Source organism: Nerophis lumbriciformis, linkage group LG02, assembly GCF_033978685.3.
Source record: "Nerophis lumbriciformis linkage group LG02, RoL_Nlum_v2.1, whole genome shotgun sequence".
In the NCBI taxonomy this organism is placed as follows: domain Eukaryota; kingdom Metazoa; phylum Chordata; class Actinopteri; order Syngnathiformes; family Syngnathidae; genus Nerophis; species Nerophis lumbriciformis.
The window spans coordinates 19,280,327-19,308,169 of record NC_084549.2 but is presented as its reverse complement, the minus strand read 5'-3'; the positions used below and the strand labels follow the sequence as shown (position 1 = coordinate 19,308,169).

At 39.9% G+C, this 27,843-nt stretch overlaps 2 protein-coding genes and 1 non-coding gene across 9 annotated transcripts in view; all 3 read right to left on the bottom strand.

The window, feature by feature from the left end:
• Positions 1–12,619, bottom strand: part of LOC133601073 (vinculin-like) — a 63,741-nt gene extending 51,122 nt beyond the window's left edge. For all 6 annotated transcript variants that reach the window (XM_061954216.2, XM_061954290.2, XM_061954367.2 and 3 more), the window contains exon 1: positions 12,260–12,619. In XM_061954216.2, the coding sequence (XP_061810200.1) occupies positions 12,260–12,427 (168 nt within the window). In that variant the 5' untranslated portion in view covers positions 12,428–12,619. The remainder of the gene's footprint in view (positions 1–12,259) is intronic.
• Positions 12,620–17,487: 4,868 nt separating this feature from the next.
• On the bottom strand, positions 17,488–27,182 carry LOC133600929 (urokinase-type plasminogen activator-like). 2 transcript variants are annotated; one of them, XM_061954105.1, is made up of 11 exons: positions 27,065–27,182; positions 26,595–26,742; positions 26,461–26,515; positions 26,241–26,391; positions 25,032–25,114; positions 24,253–24,291; positions 24,002–24,182; positions 23,747–23,892; positions 23,515–23,655; positions 21,239–21,387; positions 17,488–18,054 (listed from the first exon to the last, which is right to left on the bottom strand). In XM_061954105.1, the coding sequence occupies exons 2-11, from the start codon at positions 26,643–26,645 to the stop codon at positions 17,860–17,862; spliced, it is 1,191 nt and encodes a 396-aa protein (XP_061810089.1). In that variant the 5' UTR covers positions 26,646–26,742; positions 27,065–27,182; the 3' UTR covers positions 17,488–17,859. The 2 variants fall into 2 exon arrangements, with proteins under 2 accessions (XP_061810089.1, XP_061810003.1); XM_061954019.1 differs by having other exon boundaries at positions 26,595–26,674; positions 27,065–27,176.
• trnaa-ugc (transfer RNA alanine (anticodon UGC)) lies at positions 18,418–18,489 on the bottom strand. The gene has a single exon. It is a non-coding gene; the product is annotated as a tRNA-Ala (tRNA).
• Positions 27,183–27,843: the final 661 nt, after the last annotated feature.

The window sequence follows — 27,843 nt, the reverse complement described above, 5'->3', positions numbered from 1 at the left end:
ACTGTGTGTCCCTATGTTTACATCATCGAGTGGTCTGCTGCTTCCTCACTTCCTTACTCCCTGTAAGTTTATTCTAGATCATAAACTAATAAATCACACCTGGACAGAAGACGTCTGAGTACGGTAGGTATTCCGACAAGTTGGTACAATTTGACTGCCATTTAGGACCCGAAATAGGCCAGAACGATAAGAAAAGACGCTCTGCCTCTGCCTACATGTTCAATATAGAAGTGCAACTTTGTTTGTCAATACTTTATTTAGCAATTTCATTTGTTGGTTTGCTTGTGTATATTTGAGGGCACCCCAGCCCCTCCTTAACATATCTTATTGCTTTTGGTTGTGATTGCAAAATTTTGCTAACAGACAAAGTATTATTTATTGTTTTTTATTTGTTTTATTTAACTTGGAGATGTAAAAGTTTGCATTCCAATTAAATGTTAAAATATACAAGAAAGTTTAATGCATTTGAAAGAATACACATGCAATATTATTATGTATAATCATTACACCAGTGGTTAATTTGGTCTCAAAAAAATAATGGCAACAATACCGTTTATCGGCAATCATTTTTAGGTCAATATATCGTCGAGCAAAATGTGTTATCGGCCCAGGCTTAACACTTGGTATGTTTTCATGTACTTAAAACTAATTATTGCATGGATTTGGTTGAAACCAGCTATTTAAAACACATGTAAAAGCATTAAGTAGTTATTTTTTTACTTTTTAAAAATGAGATTAACATAACTAGAACATATCCAAGTAAACCTTCTGTTTGTTTGATATTATCATTACTGCCACAAGTGGTGGAAACGTGTATTACAACCGAGTACCACTGCGGCCCATACAGACCAGAGCTGAGAAACCTATATTTTTTGGCGCCCATCTACGGAGCCTCCGCGGCCCAACGATGCTCTATGGTTAAGAAACACTGACAGACACTATCTCATATGCATATACATAGACCCAGCAAAGTGACTTTGCTATCTTCTTAACTTCTTTTGCGAATGTTCACATCACCATAGTGATGCAGCTGGATGGCAGAGAAACACCCCGCCCACACACACACACACACACACACCAATACAAGAGCACACAAGCACGCACACACACACACACACACGCTGGCGATGCAATTACTGCGAGATGATGACATCAGTCTCTCAGTGCTGCATTAGTGAACTTCAGTTAATAGACTTTTGCGGCCCCAGAGAGGCACATGAGGAATAGAAATAACAGCAAGCACTGGCATCCAATCATGTGATGCCTCTCTATAGACAAAATGACAGCAACTTAAACCCATGTAGTTATCTTTCTCTCGACAGGTAGAATCATATATATTAGTTATTCTAAAGCTTATTCATTGATCAATTTTGCAATAGTATTATCGATTGTATTGGTAATGTATACTTTTCTTTTGTTTTTAAATGTGCCACTAAAACGTCAGAAAGATTCCTAAAAGCTTGGCAGGAATGAAGCCCTGCAAGTTAAGCGAGTCCCGATAAAATCTCCCTGGCAGCGTTTCCTGTAAGTCGTCACACTTATCATCGATTCCTCAATGTGTAATCATTGATTACTCAATGCATTATTCATGTGCTGCTAAGTGGACGACAATAATGTACACACAGTGGCATTGTGTGCGCGTTGGACATAACATGAGACAATGTAGCACATTTCTCATGACACAAACCAAAAAGCTCGGTTTTCAACAAACAAACCCTGAATTTTGCGTCATTGCCAATTAGCCAAATTAGACGATTACACCAGCAAAAAGCCACCACTCAATTCTGGCCCTGAAATGTCATACATGTGGGAATTCATGTTTCGCTTGATGAACCGCAGCTTCCCAATGCCGGCAGCACTCATGCAGCCCCGGGCCCTGACCATGCGTTACCATACCTCGTTGCTGACTATTTCATCAATAATGGCTGTTTGGAGTCATTTTAGTGAAGTATACAGCTGTACTTTAACTACTCTGAAATATAAGAGAAGATATAATGGAATAACTTGTGCAATACCTCCAAAAATGTGCCTATTTGTTTTTAATAAAATAGCTAGCTAATGTTTATAAAATTGTCAACTCGATACTTATTAGAATGGAGCCAACACAAATCTATGATTTAGGGGTGCAGCCATCCATTATTTTAGTAATTGAGTATTTATCGAATAGTTTGTTCGATTAATCAAGTAATTGGATAAAATCGACTTTACAGCCTAAATGCAAATTTTAAGAAAAAGTAGTTGAAATAAACAAACAATTTTCTGATTGCAATAACCTTTTTTCCCCCTCATAAATGCACACTATCATCATGAGAACTGCACTTTTAATGTGTGCATTAATAATGATAAAAAATAAATACAACTAAAGTGCGATTTATTGCAGAGGGAGTGCAGAAACTTTGTCCGCATATTTAAAGTTATCAATTTTTATTAGTTACTAGGGTTGTACGGTATACCGGTACTAGTATAGTATCGCGGTACTAATGAATTAAAAACGGTACTATACTCTGTTTAAAAAGTACCGGTTCCTGGGCATGTCGTCACATTGCTGGTTTTACGAGCAGAGGAGCATGTTCGGCAGCGCACAATCAGGGAGTACTTACAAGCAGACACGGTGTGTAGACAGGAAAGGGAAAACAAATGCATTTTGGCCTAAAGACATAACATAAGTCGATAAAGGTGAAGCTATAACACTGAAATGCCCTCAGGAAGAGGTGCTTTAAGACATGGCTAGCTAGCTAGCAGCGAACATCCATCTGCAGTCGGCAGTGTTTTAGCTACTTCTAAATCACTAATCCACTCCTTCATGGCGACGAATAGAGTTTGTTTCTTTTACAAATATCATCCCTGCAGTACGAGGAATAGCTAAATATGCTTCACTACGCACCGTAGGAGGACACAATAGCTCCCCGGCGTCACCGCTAAGAAAAGCTAGCGCGTCACAATGTAAACAAATGCCATGGGTGGATCCACGCCTGACATCCACTGTAATGATACCAAGTACAATAGCGTATCTAGTCGATACTACTATGATTACATCTGTATTTTTTGTAATCAAAAAATCTTTTTTCTTTTTAAAAAAAAAATTCATATTATGTTTATAAAGTCAGGAAATACGTCCCATGACACATGAGGACTTTGAATATAACCAATTTATGATCCTGTAACTACTTGGTATCGGGTCGATACCTAAATGTGTGGTATCCTCCAAAACTAATGTAAAGCATCCAAACAACAGAAGAGTAAGTGATTATTACATTTTAACAGAAGTGCAGATAGAACATGTTAAAACAGAAAATAACCAGATATTAACAGTAAATGAACAAGTGGATTAATAATACATTTTTACAGCTTTTCCCTCATAATTTTGCAAAATAATAGAATGAGAAATGACACAATATGTTACTGTGTATGTCAGCAGACAAATTAGGTGCCTTTGTTTGCTTACTTACTACTAAAAGACAAGTTTTCTAGTATGTTCACTATTTTATTTAAGGACAAACTTGTTCTTCGATTGCAATACACTACATATGTTTATTGGACCGTAATATTTTTAAAATAAAGCCAATAATGCTATTTTTTGTGGTCCCCTTTATTCAGAAAAGTATTGAAAGGTATTGAAATACACTTTGGTACCGGTACCAAAATATTGGTATCGGGACAACCCTATTAGTTACACGCTATTGATTAATCGAAGCAGCAGTATATGAATCAAATCTATTTTCTAATTGATTCATTGTTGCAGCTTTAATTTGATGGCCACTAGCCTCACGGTAGGATAGAAGGTATCAGCCAACACAACTGTAAAGCTCATCCGGGGTCATCCAGTGACTAACATCCCAAACAGAAGCAGGTGACTCCTCTCCTGCGGCGCTGCTCACTTCTTAACAGTAAATCTATTTATTCCTCTTCCCTCCCCCCCAAACATACTCGGGAATGAGATCAACGTCGCCTCCTTCGGGAGCTCAAACTTTCAAGAGTCCCTCTCTCTCTCTCTCTGTGACAGCTCGCTCGCCCTATTTTCCCCCCTTCCACCAAACGCAGCAGCTCAATCTTTCAGATGTTAGGTTGAATCGATCTCAGCCCGCACGCCTTTCTGACAGTTTGACACCATCTTGTTTGCATCTTAAAGAATCTCGGTGACCTACTTTTTATATGCTGGGGGGTGGGGGGTTAACGGTGTAACTGTATCAGTGTGCAGTGAGTACTTTTTACACCGTTGCAAGCATGGAACTGACTCTGCTAGCTTAAAGAGGAACATTATCACCAGACCTATGTAAGCGTCAATATATACCTTGATGTTTCAGAAAAAAGACCATATATTTTTTTAACCGATTTCCGAACTCTAAATGGGTGAATTTTGGCGAATTAAACGCCTTTCTATTATTCGCTCTCGGAGCGATGACGTCACAACGTGACGTCACATCGGGAAGCAATCAGCCATTTTCTCAAACACCGAGTCAAATCAGCTCTGTTATTTTCCGTTTTTTCGACTGTTTTCCGTACCTTGGAGACATCATGCCTCGTCGGTGTGTTGTCGGAGGGTGTAACAACACGAACAGGGACGGATTCAAGTTGCACCAGTGGCCCAAAGATGCCAAAGTGGCAAGAAATTGGACGTTTGTTCCGCACACTTTACCGACGAAAGCTATGCTACGACAGAGATGGCAAGAATGTGTGGATATCCTGCGACACTCAAAGCAGATGCATTTCCAACGATAAAGTCAAAGAAATCTGCCGCCAGACCCCCAGGAAAAGAGAACGGATGAGGGTATGTCTACAGAATATATTAATTGATGAAAACTGGGCTGTCTGCACTCTCAAAGTGCATGTTGTTGCCAAATGTATTTCATATGCTGTAAACCTAGTTCATAGTTGTTAGTTTCCTTTAATGCCAAACAAACACATACCAATCGTTGGTTAGAAGGCGATCGCCGAATTCGTCCTCGCTTTCTCCCGTGTCGCTGGCTGTCGTGTCGTTTTCGTCGGTTTCGCTTGCATACGGTTCAAACCGATATGGCTCAATAGCTTCAGTTTCTTCTTCAATTTCGTTTTCGCTACCTGCCTCCACACTACAATCATCCGTTTCAATACATGCGTAATCTGTTGAATCGCTTAAGCCGCTGAAATCCGAGTCTGAATCCGAGCTAATGTCGCTATAATTTGCTGTTCTATCCGCCATGTTTGTTTGTATCGGCATCACTGTGTGACGTCACAGGAAAATGGACGGGTGTATATAACGATGGTTAAAATCAGGCACTTTGAAGCTTTTTTTAGGGATATTGCGTGATGGGTAAAATTTTGAAAAAAAATTCGAAAAATAAAATAAGCCACTGGGAATTGATTTTTAATGGTTTTAACCCTTCTGAAATTGTGATAATGTTCCCCTTTAAATAAAGTCTGCAAAACCAGAAGGTGTCTATCATATCTAATTAAGCTTGTCTGCCCGGCAACCAGCAATCTCTCTTTTAACACTTCCCAATATCTCGGCCATCATCGCCTCTTTGGCTTTAGAACTACACAATTAGCACGTGTCATTATGAGACACCCCAATCCGAAAACGCTTAATTAAATCTGATAACAGAAGCATCCTGCTGCGTCACAACACATCATAGACATGCCTGGGGCTGCTTTTTGCCTTCCTCTGCTCGCCGTCTGGATGGATCAACTGACTGAAGCCTTGAGGACCAGCAGAGAAAGAGACTGTAATTGGACAGTAGATCGGTTCATATTATTAAAATACACATATTTGTATTGTAATCAATAGACAGCTGCAAGACTCATAAAGGGGCGCCCATCCCAACCTTTAACCCAACCTCGCCACCCCAATACACACATATTTGGTAGGCCTAGGCCAGGGGTCGGCAACCCAAAACATTGAAAGAGCCATATTGGACCAAAAATACTAAAAACAAATCAGTATGGAGCCGCAAAAAATTAAAAGCCGTATATAAGTCTTATAATGAAGGCAACACATGACGTAAGTGTCTATATTAGCTACAATAGCCTACTATCAAAATGACTATGTGTCGCAGGCTGAAGCAAATCTATTTTTACAACATTAGAAACCATCAGTAAATCAGAGACTACTCAGAAGGTGAGAGAACTCCTGGAAATTACTGGCTTTTAATGGCCAAATGTATAGATGTGTGTGTCCAAGTTAAAGGAAACGGCAGGCTGTCTTCTTCTAGTGGATTTATTGCAATCTTTGAAAGATGGGTAACGTTTGCTGTGGTCCGGAACAACATGGCACACAAACAACTATCTGAAATGCAGCCAATATTACATAGAGATAATGTGTCATGGGACATGCAAAACTAAATTATACACAAAGAGGATAAAAGTAAAGGACATTAAATGAGCTCAAATATACCTACAAATAATGCATAATGATGCAATATGTACATACAGATAGCCTAAATAGCATGTTAGCATTGATTAGCTTGCAGTCATGCACTGACAAAATATGCCTAATTAGCACTCCATACGAGTCAATAACATCACCAAAGCGCACTTTTGTGCGTTCACGCACAGCATGAAACGTTTGGTGGACAAAATGAGACAAGGAAGGAGTGGAAGATTTTACATGTAAACAAACTGTTGCGCCACAGTCCACACTATGGGGAGTTCAAGAACCGCCGAAATTAGTAGGACAAAACAATGTTCAACAAATACTCTCATCAGTGAAGCATACACACAAACGATGTTCCCTCTCATTTTTCATGTGTGTGAGCAAACGCAAAAACTCCCTGAGCATTCAGTGGAGCCCATGTGAGCAACATCAGACGTGCACACTGTGGCTACACCAGCAGCACACCTGTCCCAAACCTGACTAAATAACAAGTTAAATATCCATCCATCCATCCATTTTCTACCGCTTGTCCCTTTCGGGGTTGCGGGGGGTGCTGGAGCCTATCTCAGCTGCATTCGGGCGGAAGGCGGCGTACACCCTGGACAAGTCCCCACCTCATCGCAGGGCCAACACAGATAGACAGACAACATTCTCTTATTATTATAATCAAATGACAGCAGTCATTTCCATGAGGTTATTTTCTAATATAAGTGTTTAGGCCCACTTACAATGACAATAACAAAAAATATTGTTTTTCATGAACTGTGTACTTGTATTGTTTGTCTGGGTGGAGGTCCTGCTTTGGAAATAATTTGTACCCCTTTCAGACATTGCATTTAGTTCCCATTAAAACATTCACATGTTGCACAATGAGATGTAAGCAAGGGATCATGTGTACATTCCTGCAACTTCCGGTTTGTAAAAAATATATTTTTATTAGTATTTATTTAATATACTAACAGCATTTCATGATTAATATTTATAAATTAAGATTCCTAATAAATGACACTAGAATAAGCACACATTTGATTGGTAAATCATAGTGTAACCACCTGGAATTACACTTTATGTTTGGTGTTGGAGTTGTCCGACTTTTTGTGTGGCTGTAAACACATCACTGGCTAAGTGCCATATGTGCATGTGTTGGCGCAAGTGAGAAAGAGCGAGCGGCTGCTGCTGATATAAGAAAGTTGGCTTTGGTCTGGTTTGTACTGCAGAAAATGACCAGTTTTGCTAGATATAATTTTTTTTACTAATGTTTTGGTGATGTGTTTATGGCCGACAATAAAGAGTTTTGCTCAGTAAAGTGATCGATGGAATTCATGTCCTCAAAGCGTCTCGACAGACGTTACAATATTTGAACAATGATGACGAAAGCTGTTTTCTCTGTCGTGTCCGTGTCGTGTCGAAAATTGTTAGGCGCTTATTTTTTTATTTGATTTTGTGCGTGGCATAGATTTGCCGTGCGCAGAGGACACTTGAGCAGTGCGCAATTGTACAGGCGCGCACCTTAGAGGGAACATTGCACACAAAAATATTAAACAGCGGGATTTCTAACAACTGGGAAGTTTTGTGTCATGTTTGTCCTCAAACAAAAAACATACTGAAACATATTTTTCCATTTTCAATCCTTCGGTAAAAATGCTCCAGGGATCCACCAGGGCGGCACCAAAGAGCCGCATGCGTTTCGAGAGCCGCGGGTTGCTGACCTCGGCCTAGGCCGATATTTGATAAGTCAATTAACCCACGATAAATACAAATTAAGTCGGAAAGTTTTTCAGCATCAATAAATCGTCATGTCGGTACTTCAAAAGCATTCACGCTTTTCATCGGTTTCAGCAGCTGCGTGTGTTAAGGACATAGCGAAAAGAAAATAAGGGGGTAAATTCGCTTGTCCTTTATTAAGTGTCTTTGACTCTTTGTGCGGCGAGGCGGGGCCGCTGGCTATGGAGCCACCGCTAGCATCACACAGTGCAACAAGTTAGCATGTAGTCGCAAACATGGACAAAAAATGGTCACAAAACCAAATGACACCGCAACATCCATCCATCCATCCATCCATTTTCGACCGCTTGTCCCTTTCGGGGTCGCGGTTGGTGCTGGAGCCTATCTCAGCTACATTCGGGCGCAAGGCGGGGTACACCCTGACACCGCACCAATGAGAGAACATTTCAGTTTAAACTTTGGAACAAGATGAGCCTTGCGCCCAATGTGCTCGAATACGACATACCTGCATGGTCACTTGAAACAGAACCACTCGACAGTCCGCACTCAATGAGGTGTTCGGCCAACAAGCAAGGTCGGTGTGAACAAAACAACTCACAGAAAGTGTGGTTGAATAGACATGATACCATTTGATACTGTTATAAAACTAGCATTTCTAAAAACGATATTTGTCATGTTGTCATGTCATGTTGATGTTTCCTCACTCTGAGACTTCCGGACTTAAAGGGGAACTGCACTTTTTTGGGAATTTTCCCTATCGTTCACAATCATTATGAAAGACACGACGACGGATGGATTTTAATGCATTCTAAATATTAAATGTAAATAAAAGTCGGCTTACAGCGGAGCCAATTGGAGCTCCACTATTAAAATCCGATAAATAACCTTTCGAAAAGGGCAAACTATATTTAATTTACATTTTGTGACTTGAATATTAACCAAGTATTAGTGAGCCCACTGCTCCCCTCACCTCCCAGGGGGTGATCAAGGGTGATGGGTCAAATACAGAGAATAATTTGCCACACCTAGTGTGTGTGTGTGACAATCATTGGTACTTTAACTTTTAACTTTATATTATTATTATAAGCGCTAACGCAAACAAACTATTTATAGAGGCGTCATGATCATTACCGTGTGTCCCTATTTTTACATCATCGAGTGGTCTGCTGCTTCCTCGCTTTCTTGCTCCCTGTTCATTTATTCTAGATCATAAATTAATGCATCTCACCTGGACAGAAGACGTCTGAGTAGGTATTCTGACAAGTTGGTACACTTTGACAGCCATTTAGGACCCGAAATAGGCCAGACCAATACAAAAAGACGCTCTACCTCTGCCTACGTGTTCAGCATTGAAGTGCAACTTTGATTGTCAATACTTTATTTAGCAATTTCATTTGTTGTTTTGCTTGTGTGTATTTGAGGGTACCCCAGCCCCTCATTAACATATTTTATTGCTTTTGGTTGTGATTGCAAAATGTTGCTAACAGACAAAGTTTAATTTATTGTTTTTTTATTTGTTTTATTTAACTTGGAGATTTAAAAGTTTGCATTCCAATTAAATGTTACAATATACGAGAACGTTTATTGCATTTGAAAGGATATACATGCATTTTTATTAGTTATTATTACATAAGTGGTTAATTTGGTCTCCAAAAAATCAAAAATCAAAATAATTTTTAGGTCAATATATTGTCGAACAAAATTTGTTATCGGCCCAGGCATAACACTTGGTATGTTTTCATGTACTTAAAACTAATTATTGCATGGATTTAGTTGAAACCAGCTTTTTAAGCCTTAAGTACGGTAGTTCATTTTTTTACTTTTTAAAAATGAGATTAACATAACTCGAACATATCTAAGTAAACCTTCCAAAATAATTTGGTTATGTTTAAAAAAAAAAGTTTTTTTATTTTTAAAAAGCCAACATAGTCAATATAAAGTAAATTATCATATAACCTGTTATTATTTACTTAAATATGATTACAAATATGTCAATTTTTTCTTTACTTCAGAGTGTAAAATAAAGATTAGCTGAGCCTGATACACATCAGATTATCAGTGAATATTACAAATAATGATCATACATCATTATTATTATGATGATTATATTATTATTAGTGCATCTCTTGGGGATTAAATCTCTCAATGTCTTGAAAAACTAGTGAGAATTCGAGTGCAATTTGAGTGTATCACTGCTAGTCTAGTGTAGAATAAAAATTAAAATACAACATTTCTGTCAATGAAGATTTGCATCAGCCTTTGATAGTAGGCTAATATAGACACTTAAAACATGTGTTGCCTTCATTATAACACTCCTGACAGATTTTTTTTTAAATTTTTGGTTCAATATGGCTCTTTCAACATTTTGGGTTGCCGACCCCTGCACTAGTGGTATGCCAAAGAATCACTTAATTGAAGTAGTGTTTTATCTATGTATTCAAACACAGTGCGACTGCTCAAACTGTGTATAATGTTAGAGTGGCCAAAAATATTAAACATACTTGTTAAATAAAACCTCTGTCTTGTTTTTAATGAATGCTTATGCCTACTATGCTTTTGTATTTTAATGTTGGTCATTATGGTGGTACTTGCTAAAATAAAACAAATTGAGAACCACTGATCTAATATATCTAATAACAGCTACTGTGGGGGTAACGACTTATGTCTGTTGACTTGGCCCATATGGATCCAGACGTTAAGTGCACACAACACAATACAGGAATCATAAATGAAAGATGGCCTAGTGTGCATGTGTCACTTCAATCTTCTGCCTCACAAGCTCCATTGAGTAGATTGTTCCTCTGATTAGCCCAGGGGTCGGCAACTCAAAATGTTGAAAAAGCCATATTGGACCAAAAATACAAAAAACTAATCTGTCTGGAGCCCCAAAAAATGAAAACCCATATACAAGTCTTATAATGAAGGCAACACATGACGTAAGTGTCTATATGAGCTATAATAGCCTACTATCAAAATGACTATGTGTCGCAGGCTGAAGCAAATCTTCGTTGAAGGAAATGTTGTAATGTAATATTTATTCTACACATTTTTACATTAGACACCATTAATAAATCAGAGGCTACTCAGAAGGTGAGATAACTCCTGGAAATGACTGGCTTTTAATGGCCAAAGGTATAGATGTGTGTGTCCAAGTTAAAGGAAACGGCAGGCTGTCTTCTTTTAAAAGATTTATTACAATCTTTGGCAAGCTAGGTAATGTTTGCTGTGGTCTGGAACACCATGGCACACAAACAATTATCAGAAATGCAGCCAATATTACATACAGATAATGTGTCATGAGACATGCAAAACTAAATTATTTACAAAGAGGATAAAAGTAAAGGATGTTAAATGATCTCAAATATACCTACAAATGAGCCTTGTTGTTAGAGTGTCCGCCCTGAGGTCGGTAGGTCGTGAGTTCAAACCCCGGCCGAGTCATATCAAAGACTATAAAAATGCTTGACACTCAGCATCAAGGGTTGGAATTGGGGGTTAAATCACCAAAAATGATTCCCAGGCGCAGCTCTGCTGCTCACTGCTCTCCTCACCTCACCTCCCAGGGGGTGATCAAAGGTGATGGGTCAAATGCAGAGAATCATTTTGCCACACCTAGAGTGTGTGTGTGTGTGTGTGTGACAATCATGGGTACTTTAACTTCAACTTAATAATGATGCAATATGTACATACAGCTAGCCTAAATAGCATGTTAGCATTGATTAGCTTGTAGTCATGCTCTGACCAAATATGCCCGATTAGCACTCCAACAAGTCAATAACATCAACAAAGCGCACCTTTGTGCATTCACGCACAGCATAAAACTTTTGCTGGACAAAATGAGACAAAGAAGGAGTGGAAGATTTTTGTGTTGTGTTTGTTTGTATTCCCCCCCCATCTTTTTACATTTTCAAATCTTTTTTAAAAATGCTCCAGGGAGCCACTAGGGCGGCACAAAAGAGCCGCGGATTGCTGACCCCTGGATTAGCCGGAGGAGCAAAGTTGAATTGTGGTGATTTATATATGATTTTAATGACGTGCAAAGATCAAACATCATAAAAAAATGCCTGATAGAAGCTTCTCGCATTTCTTTTTTTTTTAGTGTGCCACATAAGCCAATTAATGCTCTTTTAATTAAAAAATATATATATATGTATGTATATATAGAAATAACTCACATAGACTCACCCGCACAAGGTTGCTGACTGCAGCCTGCACCGCCTGCACCGGCACGGTCAGATCCGGGATGGCTTTCCCATCCACCTCGCCCTCTTCGTGCATGATGACCAGGTGAGAGATCTGCTGGGCCACCGGCTCCAGGATACTCTCGATGGTCTTGGTGTGGAACACCGGCATGGTCGCCCACTTTCACCGCAGCCGTCCAACACACAGGAAAAAAAAAAGGTCTGTGGTGAGGCTTCCGAAAGAAGCCTATAGCTTCTTCCCCTTCACTATAACGTGTGCGCCGACCCCTCAAGCTACTCCGGGGCTCCTCCGGTGGGTTCTACCGGAATCTTGCCAGAAGGAATCGCCGCCCTCCGTCCAATCACCGCCAAGACGCGGCTTGCTGCTGGTGAGGTCGCGGGCGCGCCCACGCTGCCCGCGCATGGACGCGCACGGCACGTTAAAAAAAAATAAAATGTTTAATTGTATTTATTTATTTTTTTATATATATTTTTTAAAACCTTTATTATATAATAGTCAACATTTACATACAAGCAAAAAAATTATAATAATCAAAACAAGTACAGAAACAATTGACAGCTCTATCTGAATGACGTCATGCATTGCCTTTCCTAAAAGGAAACAGGTGAAATTAATGGGGGGTATTCCTCAATGTTACGCAGCGCCGCCAACAGGAACAACGTGGCAACACAGGTGTTTAAAAAAAAAAAAAAAAAAAGGTCAGCTCATTGCTTTCGAGGACACTGGAGATGAAATGCAGGTAAACCATTTGTCATGTTTTATTTTTCATTTTGTGATGCTTGCATGTGACACCCCTGATCCACGTTCATTAAAATGGCGGGTAAGTCAGGAGCTCACGTGCCCCAAGCCTCAATGTTCAGGTCTAAATTAAGACCCAAGGATTCGTCTTGCTGCGGCCCAAAGAAGGGGACACGAACGTCTGACACTTTTACGTGTCCACGTTTGAAATTGTTTAAAAAACATTGCAAATGAATGAATATTTGTGCTCAGCTGGAGGTATTTGGAATGACTTCCTGTTGTCCCTGCTGGAACGTTGACACCCTCGGCGTGTGTTGCAGAAACCAGAGACGTAAAATGCAAAAACAGTAGTATTTATACCCTGTAGCTGTGTGTGTGTGTGTGTGTGTGCGTGCATGTGTGTGTGTGTGTGTGTGTGTGTGTGTGTGTGTGTGTGTGTGTTCTTGTATTTCTACCCTTCTTGAGACATCAACAAGGAAAAGTACAGAGGACCGGTGAACAATTAAAGACCGAAATCATGGTCCCAATACGGAAAACCATTGCATCTACAAAAGAGCCAAATACTAAAGTCCGTGAACATTGCTCCAAAGTCAGGATTTTCGGTTGATTTAATGTGCATACAAAAGGTGCAAAGGCACTAATATATGATAAAACAAGACGGCAGCTAAAGAAGCACTTCCCTATTCATCCCCGAAAAAACCCGCCAGGTGAAGAGCTGATTTTACGACTTCCGGTGCTGACGTAAGACAACCCGCGTCCCATATGTGACCATTCAGTGACAATACAATGAAAAGAAAAATGAAAATAAAGAAAACGCATTGAAATGAGAAGGTGTGTCCAAACTTTTGGCCTGTGCTGTATATATAAATACATTTTAAATGTAAAAAAAATAAGAACATTTGAAAAATACATTTTATTTTAGGAAAACCTGCTGTGTTTTTCTGGAATGTGTTCACTTCTTTGTACACGGCCATATAAGGGCCGTCTCCTTCAGATAGAGGATGGTGATAACTGCGTGAGATGTAAGAGCAGGAGATTGCTCTTCTCTCCTCCCCTCCTTGCAATATGTCCTTTAAGGGGAGTCAGTATCGTATTTAAGCATCCCAAAGCCATATACGGTTTTAGGCGGGGTGATAAATAAACTGGATTGAGTGTGTGAGTAATGGAGGTGTGTATGTGGGGGGCCTGCAGTCCAGCTGTAAACTATCTTGGCTAAAAATCATACACACTGTAAATAAAGACCATGCTTGTATCACCGTTCATCCTCATGCTGTATGTCACTGTATATATGCTGTGCATGGATTGATTATTTGTTATTAATAAAGAACCTTAGTCATTGGAGACGGTCCCTGTTAAGGTTTTGGAGCAGAACGATGTTGAGTTTACGCCTCAATCTTCTATTTGCAGTAAAACCGCCTCAAGAAAATAGTGTACTTTGGCAAAGTTACCAACATTTGGAGTAAACATTTAAAAACTCTGTAAGTGTCTTAAATGTATTTGCGTGGTTTTAGTTGTGACCACCGAAAAGAACCAGTGAGAATATAAGTGTGATGATAATCATAGAACCAAACAGGAAAATAGTCAATCAATTAACTTAAAAAAATATTTTATATTACAAACCCTAAAATCAGTGAAGTTGGCAAATTGTGCAATTCTTAAATAAAAAGAGAATACAATGATTTGCAAATCTTTTTCAACTTACATTCAATTGAATAGACTGCAAAGACAAACAACTGAGAAACTTTTTTTTTTTTTTTGCAAATAATCATTAACTTAGAATTTAATGGCAGCAACACATTGCAAAAAAGTTGGCACAGGGGCATGTTCACCACTGTGTTACATGGCCTTTCCTTTTAACAACACTCAGTAAACGTTTGGGAACTGAGGAGACCAATTTCTGAAGCTTTTCAGGTGGACTTCTTTCCCATTCTTGCTTGATGTACAGCTTAAGTTGTTCAACAGTCCGGAGTCTCCGACTCTCCGTTGTGGTATTTTAGGCTTAATAATGCGCCACACATTTTCAATGGGAGACAGGTCTTTCCTTGTCCTACCAGCACAACTGTTCCCCTTTGTTAGTTAGTCCTATTTAGTTAACCGGATTCCCTCCTTCAGGGCTGGAAGGACATGGACTCGCGTGTTGGTTGTTGGCGTGACCCCAGGATGAAGAGACAGGAAACGACTTGCAGGTGAAATGCAAATTTTAATGTCTTAGCAGAGGCAAATGCAGGCAGAATTTGAAAAAACTTGTAACCTTAAGTCTGTATTTCATGTATTAATTTCTTCTCCGTCTATTGCAGTCTTTTGGTTGGTGTGGCGCAGACGTATTTGCATGTTTTTGTTTTGCCTGCTTTTGCTGCTGCTAAGACAATTAAATTAGCAATATACCTGCACGTCGTTCCCTGTCTCTGCATCCTGGGGTCACGCCAACAACTGCCATGTCACTCCATCACATTATTTTGCTATTATATACTATACTAGAGATACATACATGGTAATTGAGTTGAGTATTCATGTTTTGTTGTTATAGTTGAATACATTATTATATTTTTGACAGTTAAAATGAAGACTCTTTGACTGTATTTACGAAACCAGTGAAGTTGGCACGTTGTGTAAATGGTAAATAAAAACAGAATACAATGATTTGCAAATCCTTTTCAACTTTTATTCAATTGAATAGACTGCAAAGACAAGATATTTAATGTTCGAACTGAAAAACTTGTTTTTTTGTTGTTGCAAATAATCATGAGTTTAGAATTTAATGGCAGCAACACATTGCAAACAAGTTGGCACAAGGGCATTTTTACCACTGTGTTACATGGCCTTTCCTTTTAACAACACTCAGTAAACGTTTGGGAACTGAGGAGACCAATTTGTGAAGCTGAATTATTTCCCATTCTTGCTTGATGTACAGCTTAAGTTGTTCAACAGTCCGGGGGTGTCCGTTGTCGTATTTTAGGCTTCATATTGCACCACACATTTTCAATGGGAGACAGGTCTAGACTACAGGCAGGCCAGTCTAGTACCCGCACTCTTTTACTATGAAGCCACGCTGTTGGAACACGTGGCTTGGCATTGTCTTGCTGAAATAAGCAGGGGCGTCCATGATAATGTTGCTTGGATGGCAACATATGTTGCTCCAAAACCTGTATGTACCTTTCAGCATTAATGGTGCCTTCACAGATGTGTAAGTTACCCATGCCTTGGGCACTAATGCACCCCCATACAATCACAGATGCTGGCTTTTCAACTTTGCGCGTATAACAGTCCGGATGGTTCTTTTCCTCTTTGGTCCGGACGACACAACGTCCACAGTTTCCAAAAACAATTTGAAATGTGGACTCGTCAGACCACAGAACACTTTTCTGCTTTGCATCAGTCCATCTTAGATGAGCTCAGGCCCAGCAAAGCCGGCGGCGTTTCTGGGTGTTGTTGATAAATGGCTTTTGCTATGTATAGTAGAGTTTTAACTTGCACTTACAGATGTAACGACCAACTGTAGTTACTGACAGTGGTTTTTTAAGTGTTCCTGAGCCCATGTGGTGATATCCTTTATACACTGATGTCGCTTTTTGATACAGGTTCATAATATCATCGCTTACATGCAGTGATTTCTCCAGATTCTCTGAACTTTTTGGTAAAATTACGGACTGTAGATGGTGAAATCCCTAAATTCCTTGCAATAGCTGGTTGAGAAATGTTGTTCTTAAACAATTTGCTCAGGCATTTGTTGACAAAGTGGTGACTCTCACCCCATCCTTGTTTGTGAATGACTGAGCGCTTCATGGAAGCTGCTTTTATACTCAATCATGGCACCCACCTGTTCCCAATTAGCCTGTTCACCTGTGGGATGTTCCAAATAAGCATTTGATGAGCATTCCTCAACTATCTCAGTCTTTTTTGCCACTTGTGCCAGCTTTTTTGGAACATGTTGCAGGCATCAAATTCCAAATGAGCTAATATCTGCAAAAAATAACAACTTTTTTCCAGTTCGAACGTTGAGTATCTTGTCTTTGCAGTCTATTCAATTGAATATAGGTCGAAAAGGATTTGCAAATCATGGTATTCTGTTTTTATTTACCAGTTACACAACGTGCCAACTTCACTGGTTTTGGGTTTTGTACATTTATTTCCATCCATCCATCCATTTTCTACCGCTTGTGCCTTTTTTGGGGTCGCGGGGGGTCGCTGGAGCCTATCTCAGCTGCATTCGGGAGGTAGGCGGGGTACAACCTGGACAAGTCGCCACCTCATGTACATTTATTTATGAAGTAAAAAAAAAACATGAAATACCATGAATTGGTGTGCATGAGTAATAACGCACCAGGTGAAGTTAAACAACAACAAAAATAATTCAGCTGACTTTCTGCTGTTTGTTTTGCATACAATAGTGCCCTCTAGTGTGAACTGTACTTACTGCACAGTGCACTGTACTTTGCGATGCATGCACCTCTCACATAATGCACAAACTCCTATGAAATTACAGCATTTGAATTTATTAAAAAATATAAAAGTGACAATAGGGCTTCTATATAATATGCTCAGCAATATAAAAAAAAAGTTTCTTAAATAGTGTACAAAAACAATAACAAAAAAATAGCATATCCAGCTACTGCACATCAAACACAATATATACACTAGATCAAAACATTCCTAAAGGAAGATGACAGTCAATCCCTAAAGGAATTGTCTCTGTCCACAGCCAGTGATGCCCATCAGCTGCCATTCCGTGCACAGTAAACCAACATGGCGACATGTACACACTTACCAGCAGAGCTTTCACTTCTGCTGTCCAACATTCCTTTTGGAAATGATCATCACAACAAGGGACTCTTTGTTGCACGCCTTCATTTTTGGGGGTACATGACGCCTTCTGCATACTTCGGGAGCTCCGTTTTTTCGGCAATCCAGTTGTTGTAATTGGTGAGCTGCGTGTAGACCCCTGGATTGTTCTCCTTAGCGCAGCCGATGCCCCAACTCACTAGGCCGAAGAGAAACATCCGACCGGATGCTTCACACACCAGCGGACCGCCAGAGTCACCCTGTGAGGAGGAAGGGTCCAACATGTCCGTCAGTGCTTAGTGAACAATGTGATGTTATTATTGGTCTTTTTTTCTTTTTTTTTTACCAAGGGGCATGTACTAAAAAGTGGCATATCTAGGGCCATTTTTATATTTTATTTTGTAAAAAAAAAAAAAAAAAAGTTATTCAAATGAAAGTGTCTGCCAATTTGTTTTTTTTTCTTAAATTTTTTGTTTTTGTTTGATTTTATTTCTGAAATATGCTACAGGCCAACAACATTTTAGCTGCGGGACAAAAATGGCCCCTATGCCACATTTTGGACACACCTGTCGTCGATTGACAGCAGAGATGTAATATAGTACTGTGACCCTACACTCTGAAAATGGAGATGCCGGGGATTGAACCCGGGACCTCATACATGCAAAGCATGCGCTCTACCACTGAGCTACATCCCCTGAGTGTCACTTCATAGCCTTGGATAATGCAGGGATCAAAATGGGATGGGTTAATTTTATTTTTTTATTTTTTTTGATGGTGAGGAGCCATTCTTTTCAAACAGCAATTCAATAAAAATGCTCATTTTCATATTCTTACATTTTCTAGACAAAACACATTTTCATCACGTAAAACAATCTGTGGCAAAACTTTCAGGATTTGGATCAGAATATTTGAAATGTATGAAAAATATTGGGCATTCTTCATCTTTCTTACTAAAGGTATTCATTGTTTAAATTTTGATGGAACAAATTTATGTATGCATGAAATTTCACATGTTTTAAACTCATATATTATTTATTTATTTATTTATAATAAGAAAACCTTTACTGAACTGGTTACAGGCTATAAAACCTCCTTTTGGTTGCTGACATCTGACATTTACGCACAGCAAGTAAGCATGGAGATGGTTTAAAAATGCATTTTTTTAAATTGCTAAAAAAACAAAACAATTTTTATCGATTTTTGAAATGTAATAATTAATTTAGAATTGAAATAGATAAGAACCGCAATTCGTATTTGATAAAACATTTTTTTTTTTTACAAATTACTATATACCATAAAAATAAAAAATACTTGAATATCTGCTTGTCACCTTGACTTATGATTTCAAAGCAGGTCAACCTTCAATTTGTATGTACAAAAATCAAATAAACAAATGTATAGGTAATTGTGTAATAATATAAAGAGGCCACCCATCATACAATTACAATATATTCATACATTCACTAGTACAAGCGGCCCTCTGAACCAACTGCGATGTGGCTCTCAATGAAAACGAGTTTCCTACACGCTAGCATTAGCTTATAGCTAGAGATAGACATAACTTTGTACTTCCGACCATAGAAGGAAGAAAGTGAGAGTAAAGGACAGTGCTGAGAGGAAACAGATGCCATTCATTAAATTAGGGTAAATACTCATCTAACACCAGGGAGGAATGTTAAAATAATATCCAAATGGTGGACATTTATCCATTAATATATGGGAAAGCTGCTGATGGTGTGTTTGACAGAGAAGCAGCTGGACGTAGATTCTGTACTTTTGCAATCCACTCTACAAGGTAAATGCTGTACATTATTTCCATATTACTTCATGAAAGTACTGTAGTTGTTAGTAGTACATTCTATTGCATTGTTTTTCATACAATATATTGAAGTGAATTAATTAACTCATACTATGTTTTGCACATGGTGAATGTTTATATTCATCTAGGAGATAGCAAACTACCGGGTTAACTAGTAGGTATTTCAGTTTGGGCACATAATAACATAGGGCCCTTTAGTACTGACATTTGTGTATGGATTGGATGAGTTCTCGCAGAAGAAAAGGCAATACAATTGGACCTTGATATGCAAAGGTGATGGCCCTATCCGTGAGAAGAGACTACATGTTTAGCTTAATGACAGCATCTAAGATACGACCATTGATTGACTGATTGAAACTTTTATGAGTAGATTGCACAGTACAGTACATATTCCGTACAATTGACCACTAAATGGTAACACCCGAATGGGTTTTTCAACTTGTTTAAGTCGGGGTCCACCTGCATCTGTTGTCTTCCCAGACACTTACACACAAACATCTCTTTTTATGGTCAGGGTGTGCTGTCCTGATTTAGCACACACCCAGAGACAGGAGGTAGGAATATAAAACTGATGGTTTGGCTTCTCCAAGTTAGGAGTGCTTCATTTTTGACCTGACCTCCTCCAGGAACTGCAGTCCTGTATAATGACGCTCGCTTGTAATAAAGCAACTTTTGGTTCAGTACAGCGTCACTGACGTCTCTTTTGATCCAGCTTCACAGCCGTGTTGCCCTTCTGCCCGGGAGAGGGCGACTAGACAAGAACTACACATCAATGTCTTATCTAAAAAAATATTTTATGGTACACGTTAAAATGGTGTTGTTCAAATGCGATTTCAATGCAAGACGTTGATTTGAGATACAAGTGCTGTGAGTTACAAGTTCTGTCACAGAACCAATTAAGCTCGTATATTTGGGTACTACCGAATATACAAATAAAACTTTAAGAAAATGTGACCGCAAAACTGCACTACAACCCCAACAGAAAATGAGTCCCAAAAAAAAAGCAGCATTTGGATACACTTTTCTGGTTTATTGCTCTGATGTTGATGTGTAAAGTAGTTCAAGCGTACACACACCAGGTAGGGTACTATTCACATTTTTATTATGTCCTAATTTTTAATTCTAGTTTTATTCATATTTTTTACACCCGCACACCCACACACACACACACACACACACACACACACACACACACAGTATATTTCTTCTGACTTATTTTGTCTGTATTGTTAAAATGTTATTGTGTTACAAAGTTTTTTTTAGATGAGAGAAAGTTGTAGCTAATATTGTCACTGTCAAAGCATGGGGACAATGAAAACACAACAAATATCAAATTATAGTCAAAGTTCCAGAATAATTTCCAAGAATAGTTTTTTTTATCTCAATGATCAATCTCAATTATATTTCCACATCTTATAATAGCTAGCAGTGATTGTTTCTTTGATTTAAAAAATATGTTTGTAAAAAATAACTATAATAACGAGCCAGTCTTTTGAACGGCTCTTTCAAATGAACGACTCCTAAAGATATGGCTTGCTTCAAAGAGCCCTAAATCCCATCTCTACTCTGGTGACGTCATCACACCTGCCATATTATCTTGGGGGGAAAAAAACATGTTTGCTCACCTCACAAGCATCTGTGCTCCAATTCGGTCCCGCAGCACATAACATGTTGTCAGTGATCAGATTGTCGTAGATGGGATCTTTTTTACAGTCGGACTGGGAGAGAAGGTTCACACGAGCCTCTTTCAAGTACTGAGAATACTGCCAGCCTCCTGCAGGACATTGTCATATTTGTACAACATATGGACAAAAGTATTTCTGACATTTCTTTTCCCACAAACACAATCGTGAAGAAAACAAACTGTTAAAATTATGTTTTGTAAGAGTGCAGGTATCACAATAGGGCTTAAAAGTGTGACATGGAAACACAATGCATTGTGGTTCTTGATGGCCTCTGAATAGCTTTTTTACATGGTTGAATGCAGGACTGTCCTAAAGTTTTTTGTTTTTTCTTGAACAAGTTTAAAACATGGCGCAAACGTGCCGTATTAATAACTGCCACATTGGTTGTCGCGTCAGGAAAAAAAAAGATTTGGTGATTTTGGTGTCTCATTTCCAGCGTGGAAGCAAAGCCAAGAAAGTCAGGTTCGTGAGCAAGTTAAGAGACGATGAATAGCCTGGATAGCAGCCATGAGACCCTCAAACATCACTTTTAACGCCATCACCTGGTACATGTTGGTGTGTTCACGGCATTTTCATACTGGTCATTTTGAATCAACGCAAGTGTTATTCTGTTACACACGTTGCATTTGTGTTACCATTGCGGCGCTATTCAGGAAAAGGATTCCTATGGGTCCATTGAATAGGCACCCCAGCTTCTTGTGTCGACACCACCAGCAACCAAAATCGCTCCAGCTTCGAATCCTGCTCAAGCCAATCTCGCTCCAACACCTCCTGCACGGCCTCCGCCAAGCCTACACATCTTGCACATCCTCCGCCTCCTGCTCTACGCCCAGCAAGGCCACCGCCTCCTGAAGTGGGTCCGACGCCACCTTCCTTGTCTCATGTGGGTCCGACGCCACCATCTGCCTGGTCTCAACTGGGTCCGACGCCGCTTCCTGCTTCGTCTTCGGCTCCGCAGTCGACTCCAGCTACCCCATTGAGTCTTCCAACGGCGCCACCAGCCCAGTAATCTGCTTCGGCTCGACTTCCAGCCCAGCCGTTTGCTCAACCTGCCTACTCGTTGGCCACATTCAGTTCAAGGACGCCCCACGCGCCATCAGTAGCAATGCCCAGCACCCAGGCATGTCCGCCACCTCGCCAGCTGCGGTGGCGTTCTTGCTTCCGCCACCTGACTCGTCTCGGATGGCTTCGGGAACAATTGGTCTGGCAACCCGCCACCAGGTCCTCCCTCCACCCTCCCTTGACTATCAACCTATTTTTCTTGGGCTGTCTAGAATCCGTCCCTTAAGGCGGGGGTACTCTCATGATCCGTTGCCCGGGTCATGTTAGTTTATAATATCCTTAGTTTATTTTCTGTTTTCAGCACCCTCTTTAGTATAGTTAGTTTCCATGGACACTGATTCCCTGCACCTGCCTCTGATTATTGGCCGGGATGTTCACCTGCCCCTGATCGGAGAACTATTTATACCTGCCTCGCGCTGCATTCACCCTGGAAGTCTTGTTCGCTACTTGCGACTTTTTGTGTTGGCTTCATGCTACTGTTTCTATTGTCTCTGTTTTGCCATGCTAAGTTAGCCTCACTTCATATTGGAATAAATCATCTTCTTACCTGCACACTACTTCCAGACGTCCTTCTGCATCTTGGGGAAACGACCAGCACAAAAGTAAGCCAGCCCAACGTAACAAAAAGAACAACACTCCTATTCATAGATCAATAACTGAGGAGACCAACAGTGTGTTACAGACTTAAAATATATTTAGTTTGAAACTAATTTCTCCAGGAGACACAGCACAGTGACTTACCACTAAAAAGAAGATAGTCTTCTCTTTCTGAAGTAAAATTCCGAGGTCTTGCACACACCTTAAGTTGGTTTGTCCGTGAGCCTTGACTGACTTTGCATTCCGAAATGTTTGGCCTGCATATAAACTGACTCTGTTGACCATCGAGATACAGGAAACACTTGCTCAAATCTCATCTATTGGACGTGCTCATATGGATCAATTTCACCAATTTGACTTATTTTTCATGGTGACAAGCCTTTGGAACAGGGTCCAGTTTGTTTTTGTACGATCCATTTTAATCCGAACAGTACAGCCGTTTAAACAAAACCTACGTCCAGTAAAAATGGCGACCCGGCACCCACGATGCATTGCTAAATCACATGCCCTTTCGAGCCATATTGTGCACAGTAGGTTGAGAGTTATATTGTACTTACGGGATTTTTGCTTCCCAAACCCAGCAGTGATGCACTGGAAGCCAACAGGAAGTTGAGTATGAGGTGGAGGAAGACAAACCGTGCGTGCAGATTCTGTTTGTACGGCACATCCGCCATCACTGCTTTTAATCTTCAACAGAGCTGGAAAGATTAAAAACTCATCATCTCATAGTCTACGGTAGCCTCTTTTATGCAGATATGCTGCAAAATAGGGGTATGACACCAAGCGCACCTATGTCATTGTTGTAGGTGGTGGCATTGAATGCTTGGTGAAGGATCACTTTTTCCACTGTGAACTTCTGCTCGTTGACGTCATCTGTTTCATTGATGGCGCTCTTCCCCAGGAACACCGATAGACGTTGGATGTTGGTCCCCGCGCTGAATCAAATCAAACATCAAAACAGGATCTTAATGAGTCAACGTTATTTAATGGGGATTGCAGAAGAGGAAATGATAAAATGCAGCGTTGCTGTGTGTTCTGACGCACCCATCGGGGAAGCAGTGTGCAGCCGTCAGCACCCAGCATGGCGCAACGAGCGAGCCGCCGCAAAGGAAATTGGAGCGCTGATGAAAAATGGCCGCGAGCCACGGCTGCGACTGTATGGCCACGAAAGAACCGCCCACAATCCTGTGCATCATCCGCTGTGACATTTCTCCACACGTCAGTTCTGCAAGAAGTAGCAGAGTCGTCAAGATGTTATGGCGACAAAGTTGCGGGGCAACCTGACTATAGTGTACCTGTATCCGTAGCAACCGAGGGTTGGACTGTTGTGGAACCTAGGATGGCAACATAAGATCAGTAAAAAAAATATCAAATAAAAAATGGAATGTTATGCTAGAGCAGTGGTTCTTAACCTTGTTGGAGGTATCGAACCCCACCAGTTTCATATGGGCATTCACCGAACCCTTCTTTAGTGAAAAATAAAATGTTTTTTTTTTTCAAAATTTAAGACAAAGTTATATGTTTTTGGTAACACTTTAGTATGAGGAACATATTCTAAGTAACAAAGACTTAATTCAGAGTTATTTGGTGAGGGTTAGGGTTAGAGGGTTAGGGCCAGTGTTAGAGGGTTAGGGCCAGGGTTAGAGGGTTAGGGTTATAATAAGGCCAAGCTGAATAAGGCATTAATAAGTACTTAATAATGACTAGTTAAGAGCCAATATGTTACTAATTTGCATGTTAATAAGCAACTAATTAATGGTGAATATGTTCCCCATACTAAAGTGTTACCATGTTTTTTTACTGGTGCACAAAATGAACCGCGCATTAACATTACCTTGTTCAAACACTAAAACCAACACAGTGCATAAACTCACAACAAATTACACACCTGCAAATCAGTGTGACTTCTGCTGTTGCCGTATCCGTAATACGCCGATAGGGAGAAGTTTTTATTTACACGATGAGTCGGGTGTGTCTTGACCTCCGCGAAACCCCTGAGCCCGACTCACCGAACCCCTAGGGTTCGATCGAACCCAGGTTAAGAACCACTGTGCTAGAGCTTAGGCGTTATTACATTTGGGAATGTCACAGAATTCTCTCACGACTCTCTTCCCTCGTCTCACACGACACCATGGCATCAAGCTCTGGTCAGGATTCCTAGAATGGAAGTGCACTCACTTTAAAGTCAAACAATCACTCAACATAATATTGTTTTTTGTCTATTTCTTTTTTGTGGGGAAATAACCCTGTTATGCACAACACAAATGCAGGGGATGTTGGTTCTTATAGGAACAGGACTGTACTGTAGCACTAAATTCTGGGCCACCACAGAGAAGACTCCTGAAGGACCCTCTAGCCCAGGGGTCAGGAACCTTTTTGGCTGAGAGAGCCATGAAAGCCAAATATTTTAAAATGTATTTCCGTGAGAGCTATATAATATTTTTTAACACTGTATACAACTAAATGCGTGCATTTTTGAGTAAGACCAACATTTTTAGAGTATAATAATTGACATGAATATCAACCAAGTATTGATGATATTGTTATTATAAGCCCTAACGCAGACAAACTATTTGTAGTGGCGCCGTGATCACTACCGTGTGTCCCTATGTTTACATCATCGAGTGGTCTGCTGCTTCCTCGCTTCCTTGCTCCCTGCAAGTTTATTCTAGATCATAAATGAATGCATGTCACCTGGACAGAAGACATCTGAGTAGGTATTCCGACAAGTTGGTACACTTTGACAGCCATTTAGGACCCGAAAATGGCCAGAACGAAATAAAAAGAATGCTCTACCTCTGCCTACATGTTCAATATTGAAGTGCAACTTTGATTGTCAATACTTTATTTAGCAATTTAATTTGTTGTTTTGCTTGCGTATATTTGAGGGCACCCCAGCCCCTCCTTAACATATGTTATTGCTTTTGGTTGTGATTGCAAAATTTTGCTAACAGACAAAGTATAATTTATTCACCTAGACAGAAGACGTCTGAGTAGTTTCCGACAAGTCGGGACACCGGCGAGGACCCCCCATTAACCTCCCCTTCCCCACTCGCTGCTGCTGAGTGTGAATGCTTAAATGTGAGCTTTGACAACGTTTTGATGTCTATGCTAAGGAAAGTGTTCGAAGCTAGGTTTGCTCTCTCCAGGCGGAACGAACCATTTTGAAATTTTGGCGTAGAACTGTAGATAGTGCTTGGGGCCCCTGTACAACATCCCCACTTATACTCACATAACATAACATGGATACTTGCCTTTGTGCATTACTGGATTGAATGCATACCTGCAGTGTCTATGATCTCCGAGTCCAGCTGAGGTCCCCCAAGGGTTTCTGAACCTGTTCCATCTGAGACAGCGACCCCAAGTCTTTGTCTTGGAAATACTTCCCCTGTAACTGCTGCCATCCCCGGACTGACACTCCTCTGAAGAATCGTCTTTAAACAAAAAGAGAGGCGAACAATTAAAAATAATGTACACTTAAAACAAATGACCTATGTGCTCACCTTGATTAGAGTGCCGACGGCTTGGCGTCTTTTTATACCATTTCTTTGGAAAAGCCTAGAAAAAAAAGGATGTACCACAATTATCTACTTCAGACCTAATAGGGTATGATGAAATGATGCTTCTGTTTACTTACAAGCTCAATAGTGACTGCTGCAAAGACACAAAGGATGACTAACAAGTTCATTTTTACTTCTGCTTTTGGGATATTTATGTCTGAAGACAAACAGCAAAAGGAGAAGAGAACACATCAACACGGAATGATGCCCTAATAGAGAGATTGTCTGCAGGGACATAACAGGACGGACACATAATTAGAAAAAGACGATAAAGACAAGGTGATAAAATGCATGTGCGCATATGCATATAAACCATCATAATCCATATCAGTGCAGACAGTGCAGTATCAGTGTGGAATTGCTTACTGTTTTTTGTATCGTGTCAAAATATTTTCTCTAACAGAACACAGTATGATGTGATAACACTGATTGCATTGACAGAACTGTACCTTCTCTTCTTTCTTTCAACACAATTTATTACACATTTATACACACCCTTAGAATGACAAAAATATTCCTAAGGCTTAAGAGCAAGTGCATACTGTACCTTTCTGTTGTAATAAGGTGTCAAAAAATCCTGATGCAAGAAGTTATAGGTAGTTTTCCAACGCAGGTGGTGCTTCTCCTCCACGTGTCTTCTTGAGGTGTTTAGGTGCTGACTTCTCATGCGTCGCCTCCACTTTATAAATAAAGGAGCTGGTAGGAGGAGTTTATCACAAGCTCCAAACTGCTGATGTTTCATGTTCCGCCTTACATGAGAGAGGGTCATGTCCTGTGACATCAGCGCCTCTTCTCACAGTCAGAATAGAAGATATCCAAAATTGGTGTGAAAAGAGACAGGCATGATAACGTCAATTTAGTCACTACATTTCCCAATGATTACATACAGTAAAGCTCTCAGTGCCCCACTGTGTAAATGTTCATTGTAAATTCACAGCAAATGACTGGCAATAATAATATCAGTTTCACAGCAACATTTCCAGCAATTTACTGTAAAATATCTCCACAACAATTTACCGTAACTGCAGTGCTGTCATTTTGCAGTTCATTTCAATATAACTACAAATATATGCTGTGCTTAACAATCATACTTTTATTGTTAATGATGCTCTTGTTTTGATAACATATTGCTACATACTGTACAAAAGTGTGCAACATAGTTCCATGGGACCTCAAAGAGGAACTGCACTTTATTTTTTTTGTTTTGCCTATCGTTCACAATCATTATAAAAGACATGACGAGGGATGGATTTTTTAAAATGCATTCTAAATATTAAATAAACGTAAATAAAAGTCTGCTTACAGCGTAGCCAATGGGAGGTCCAC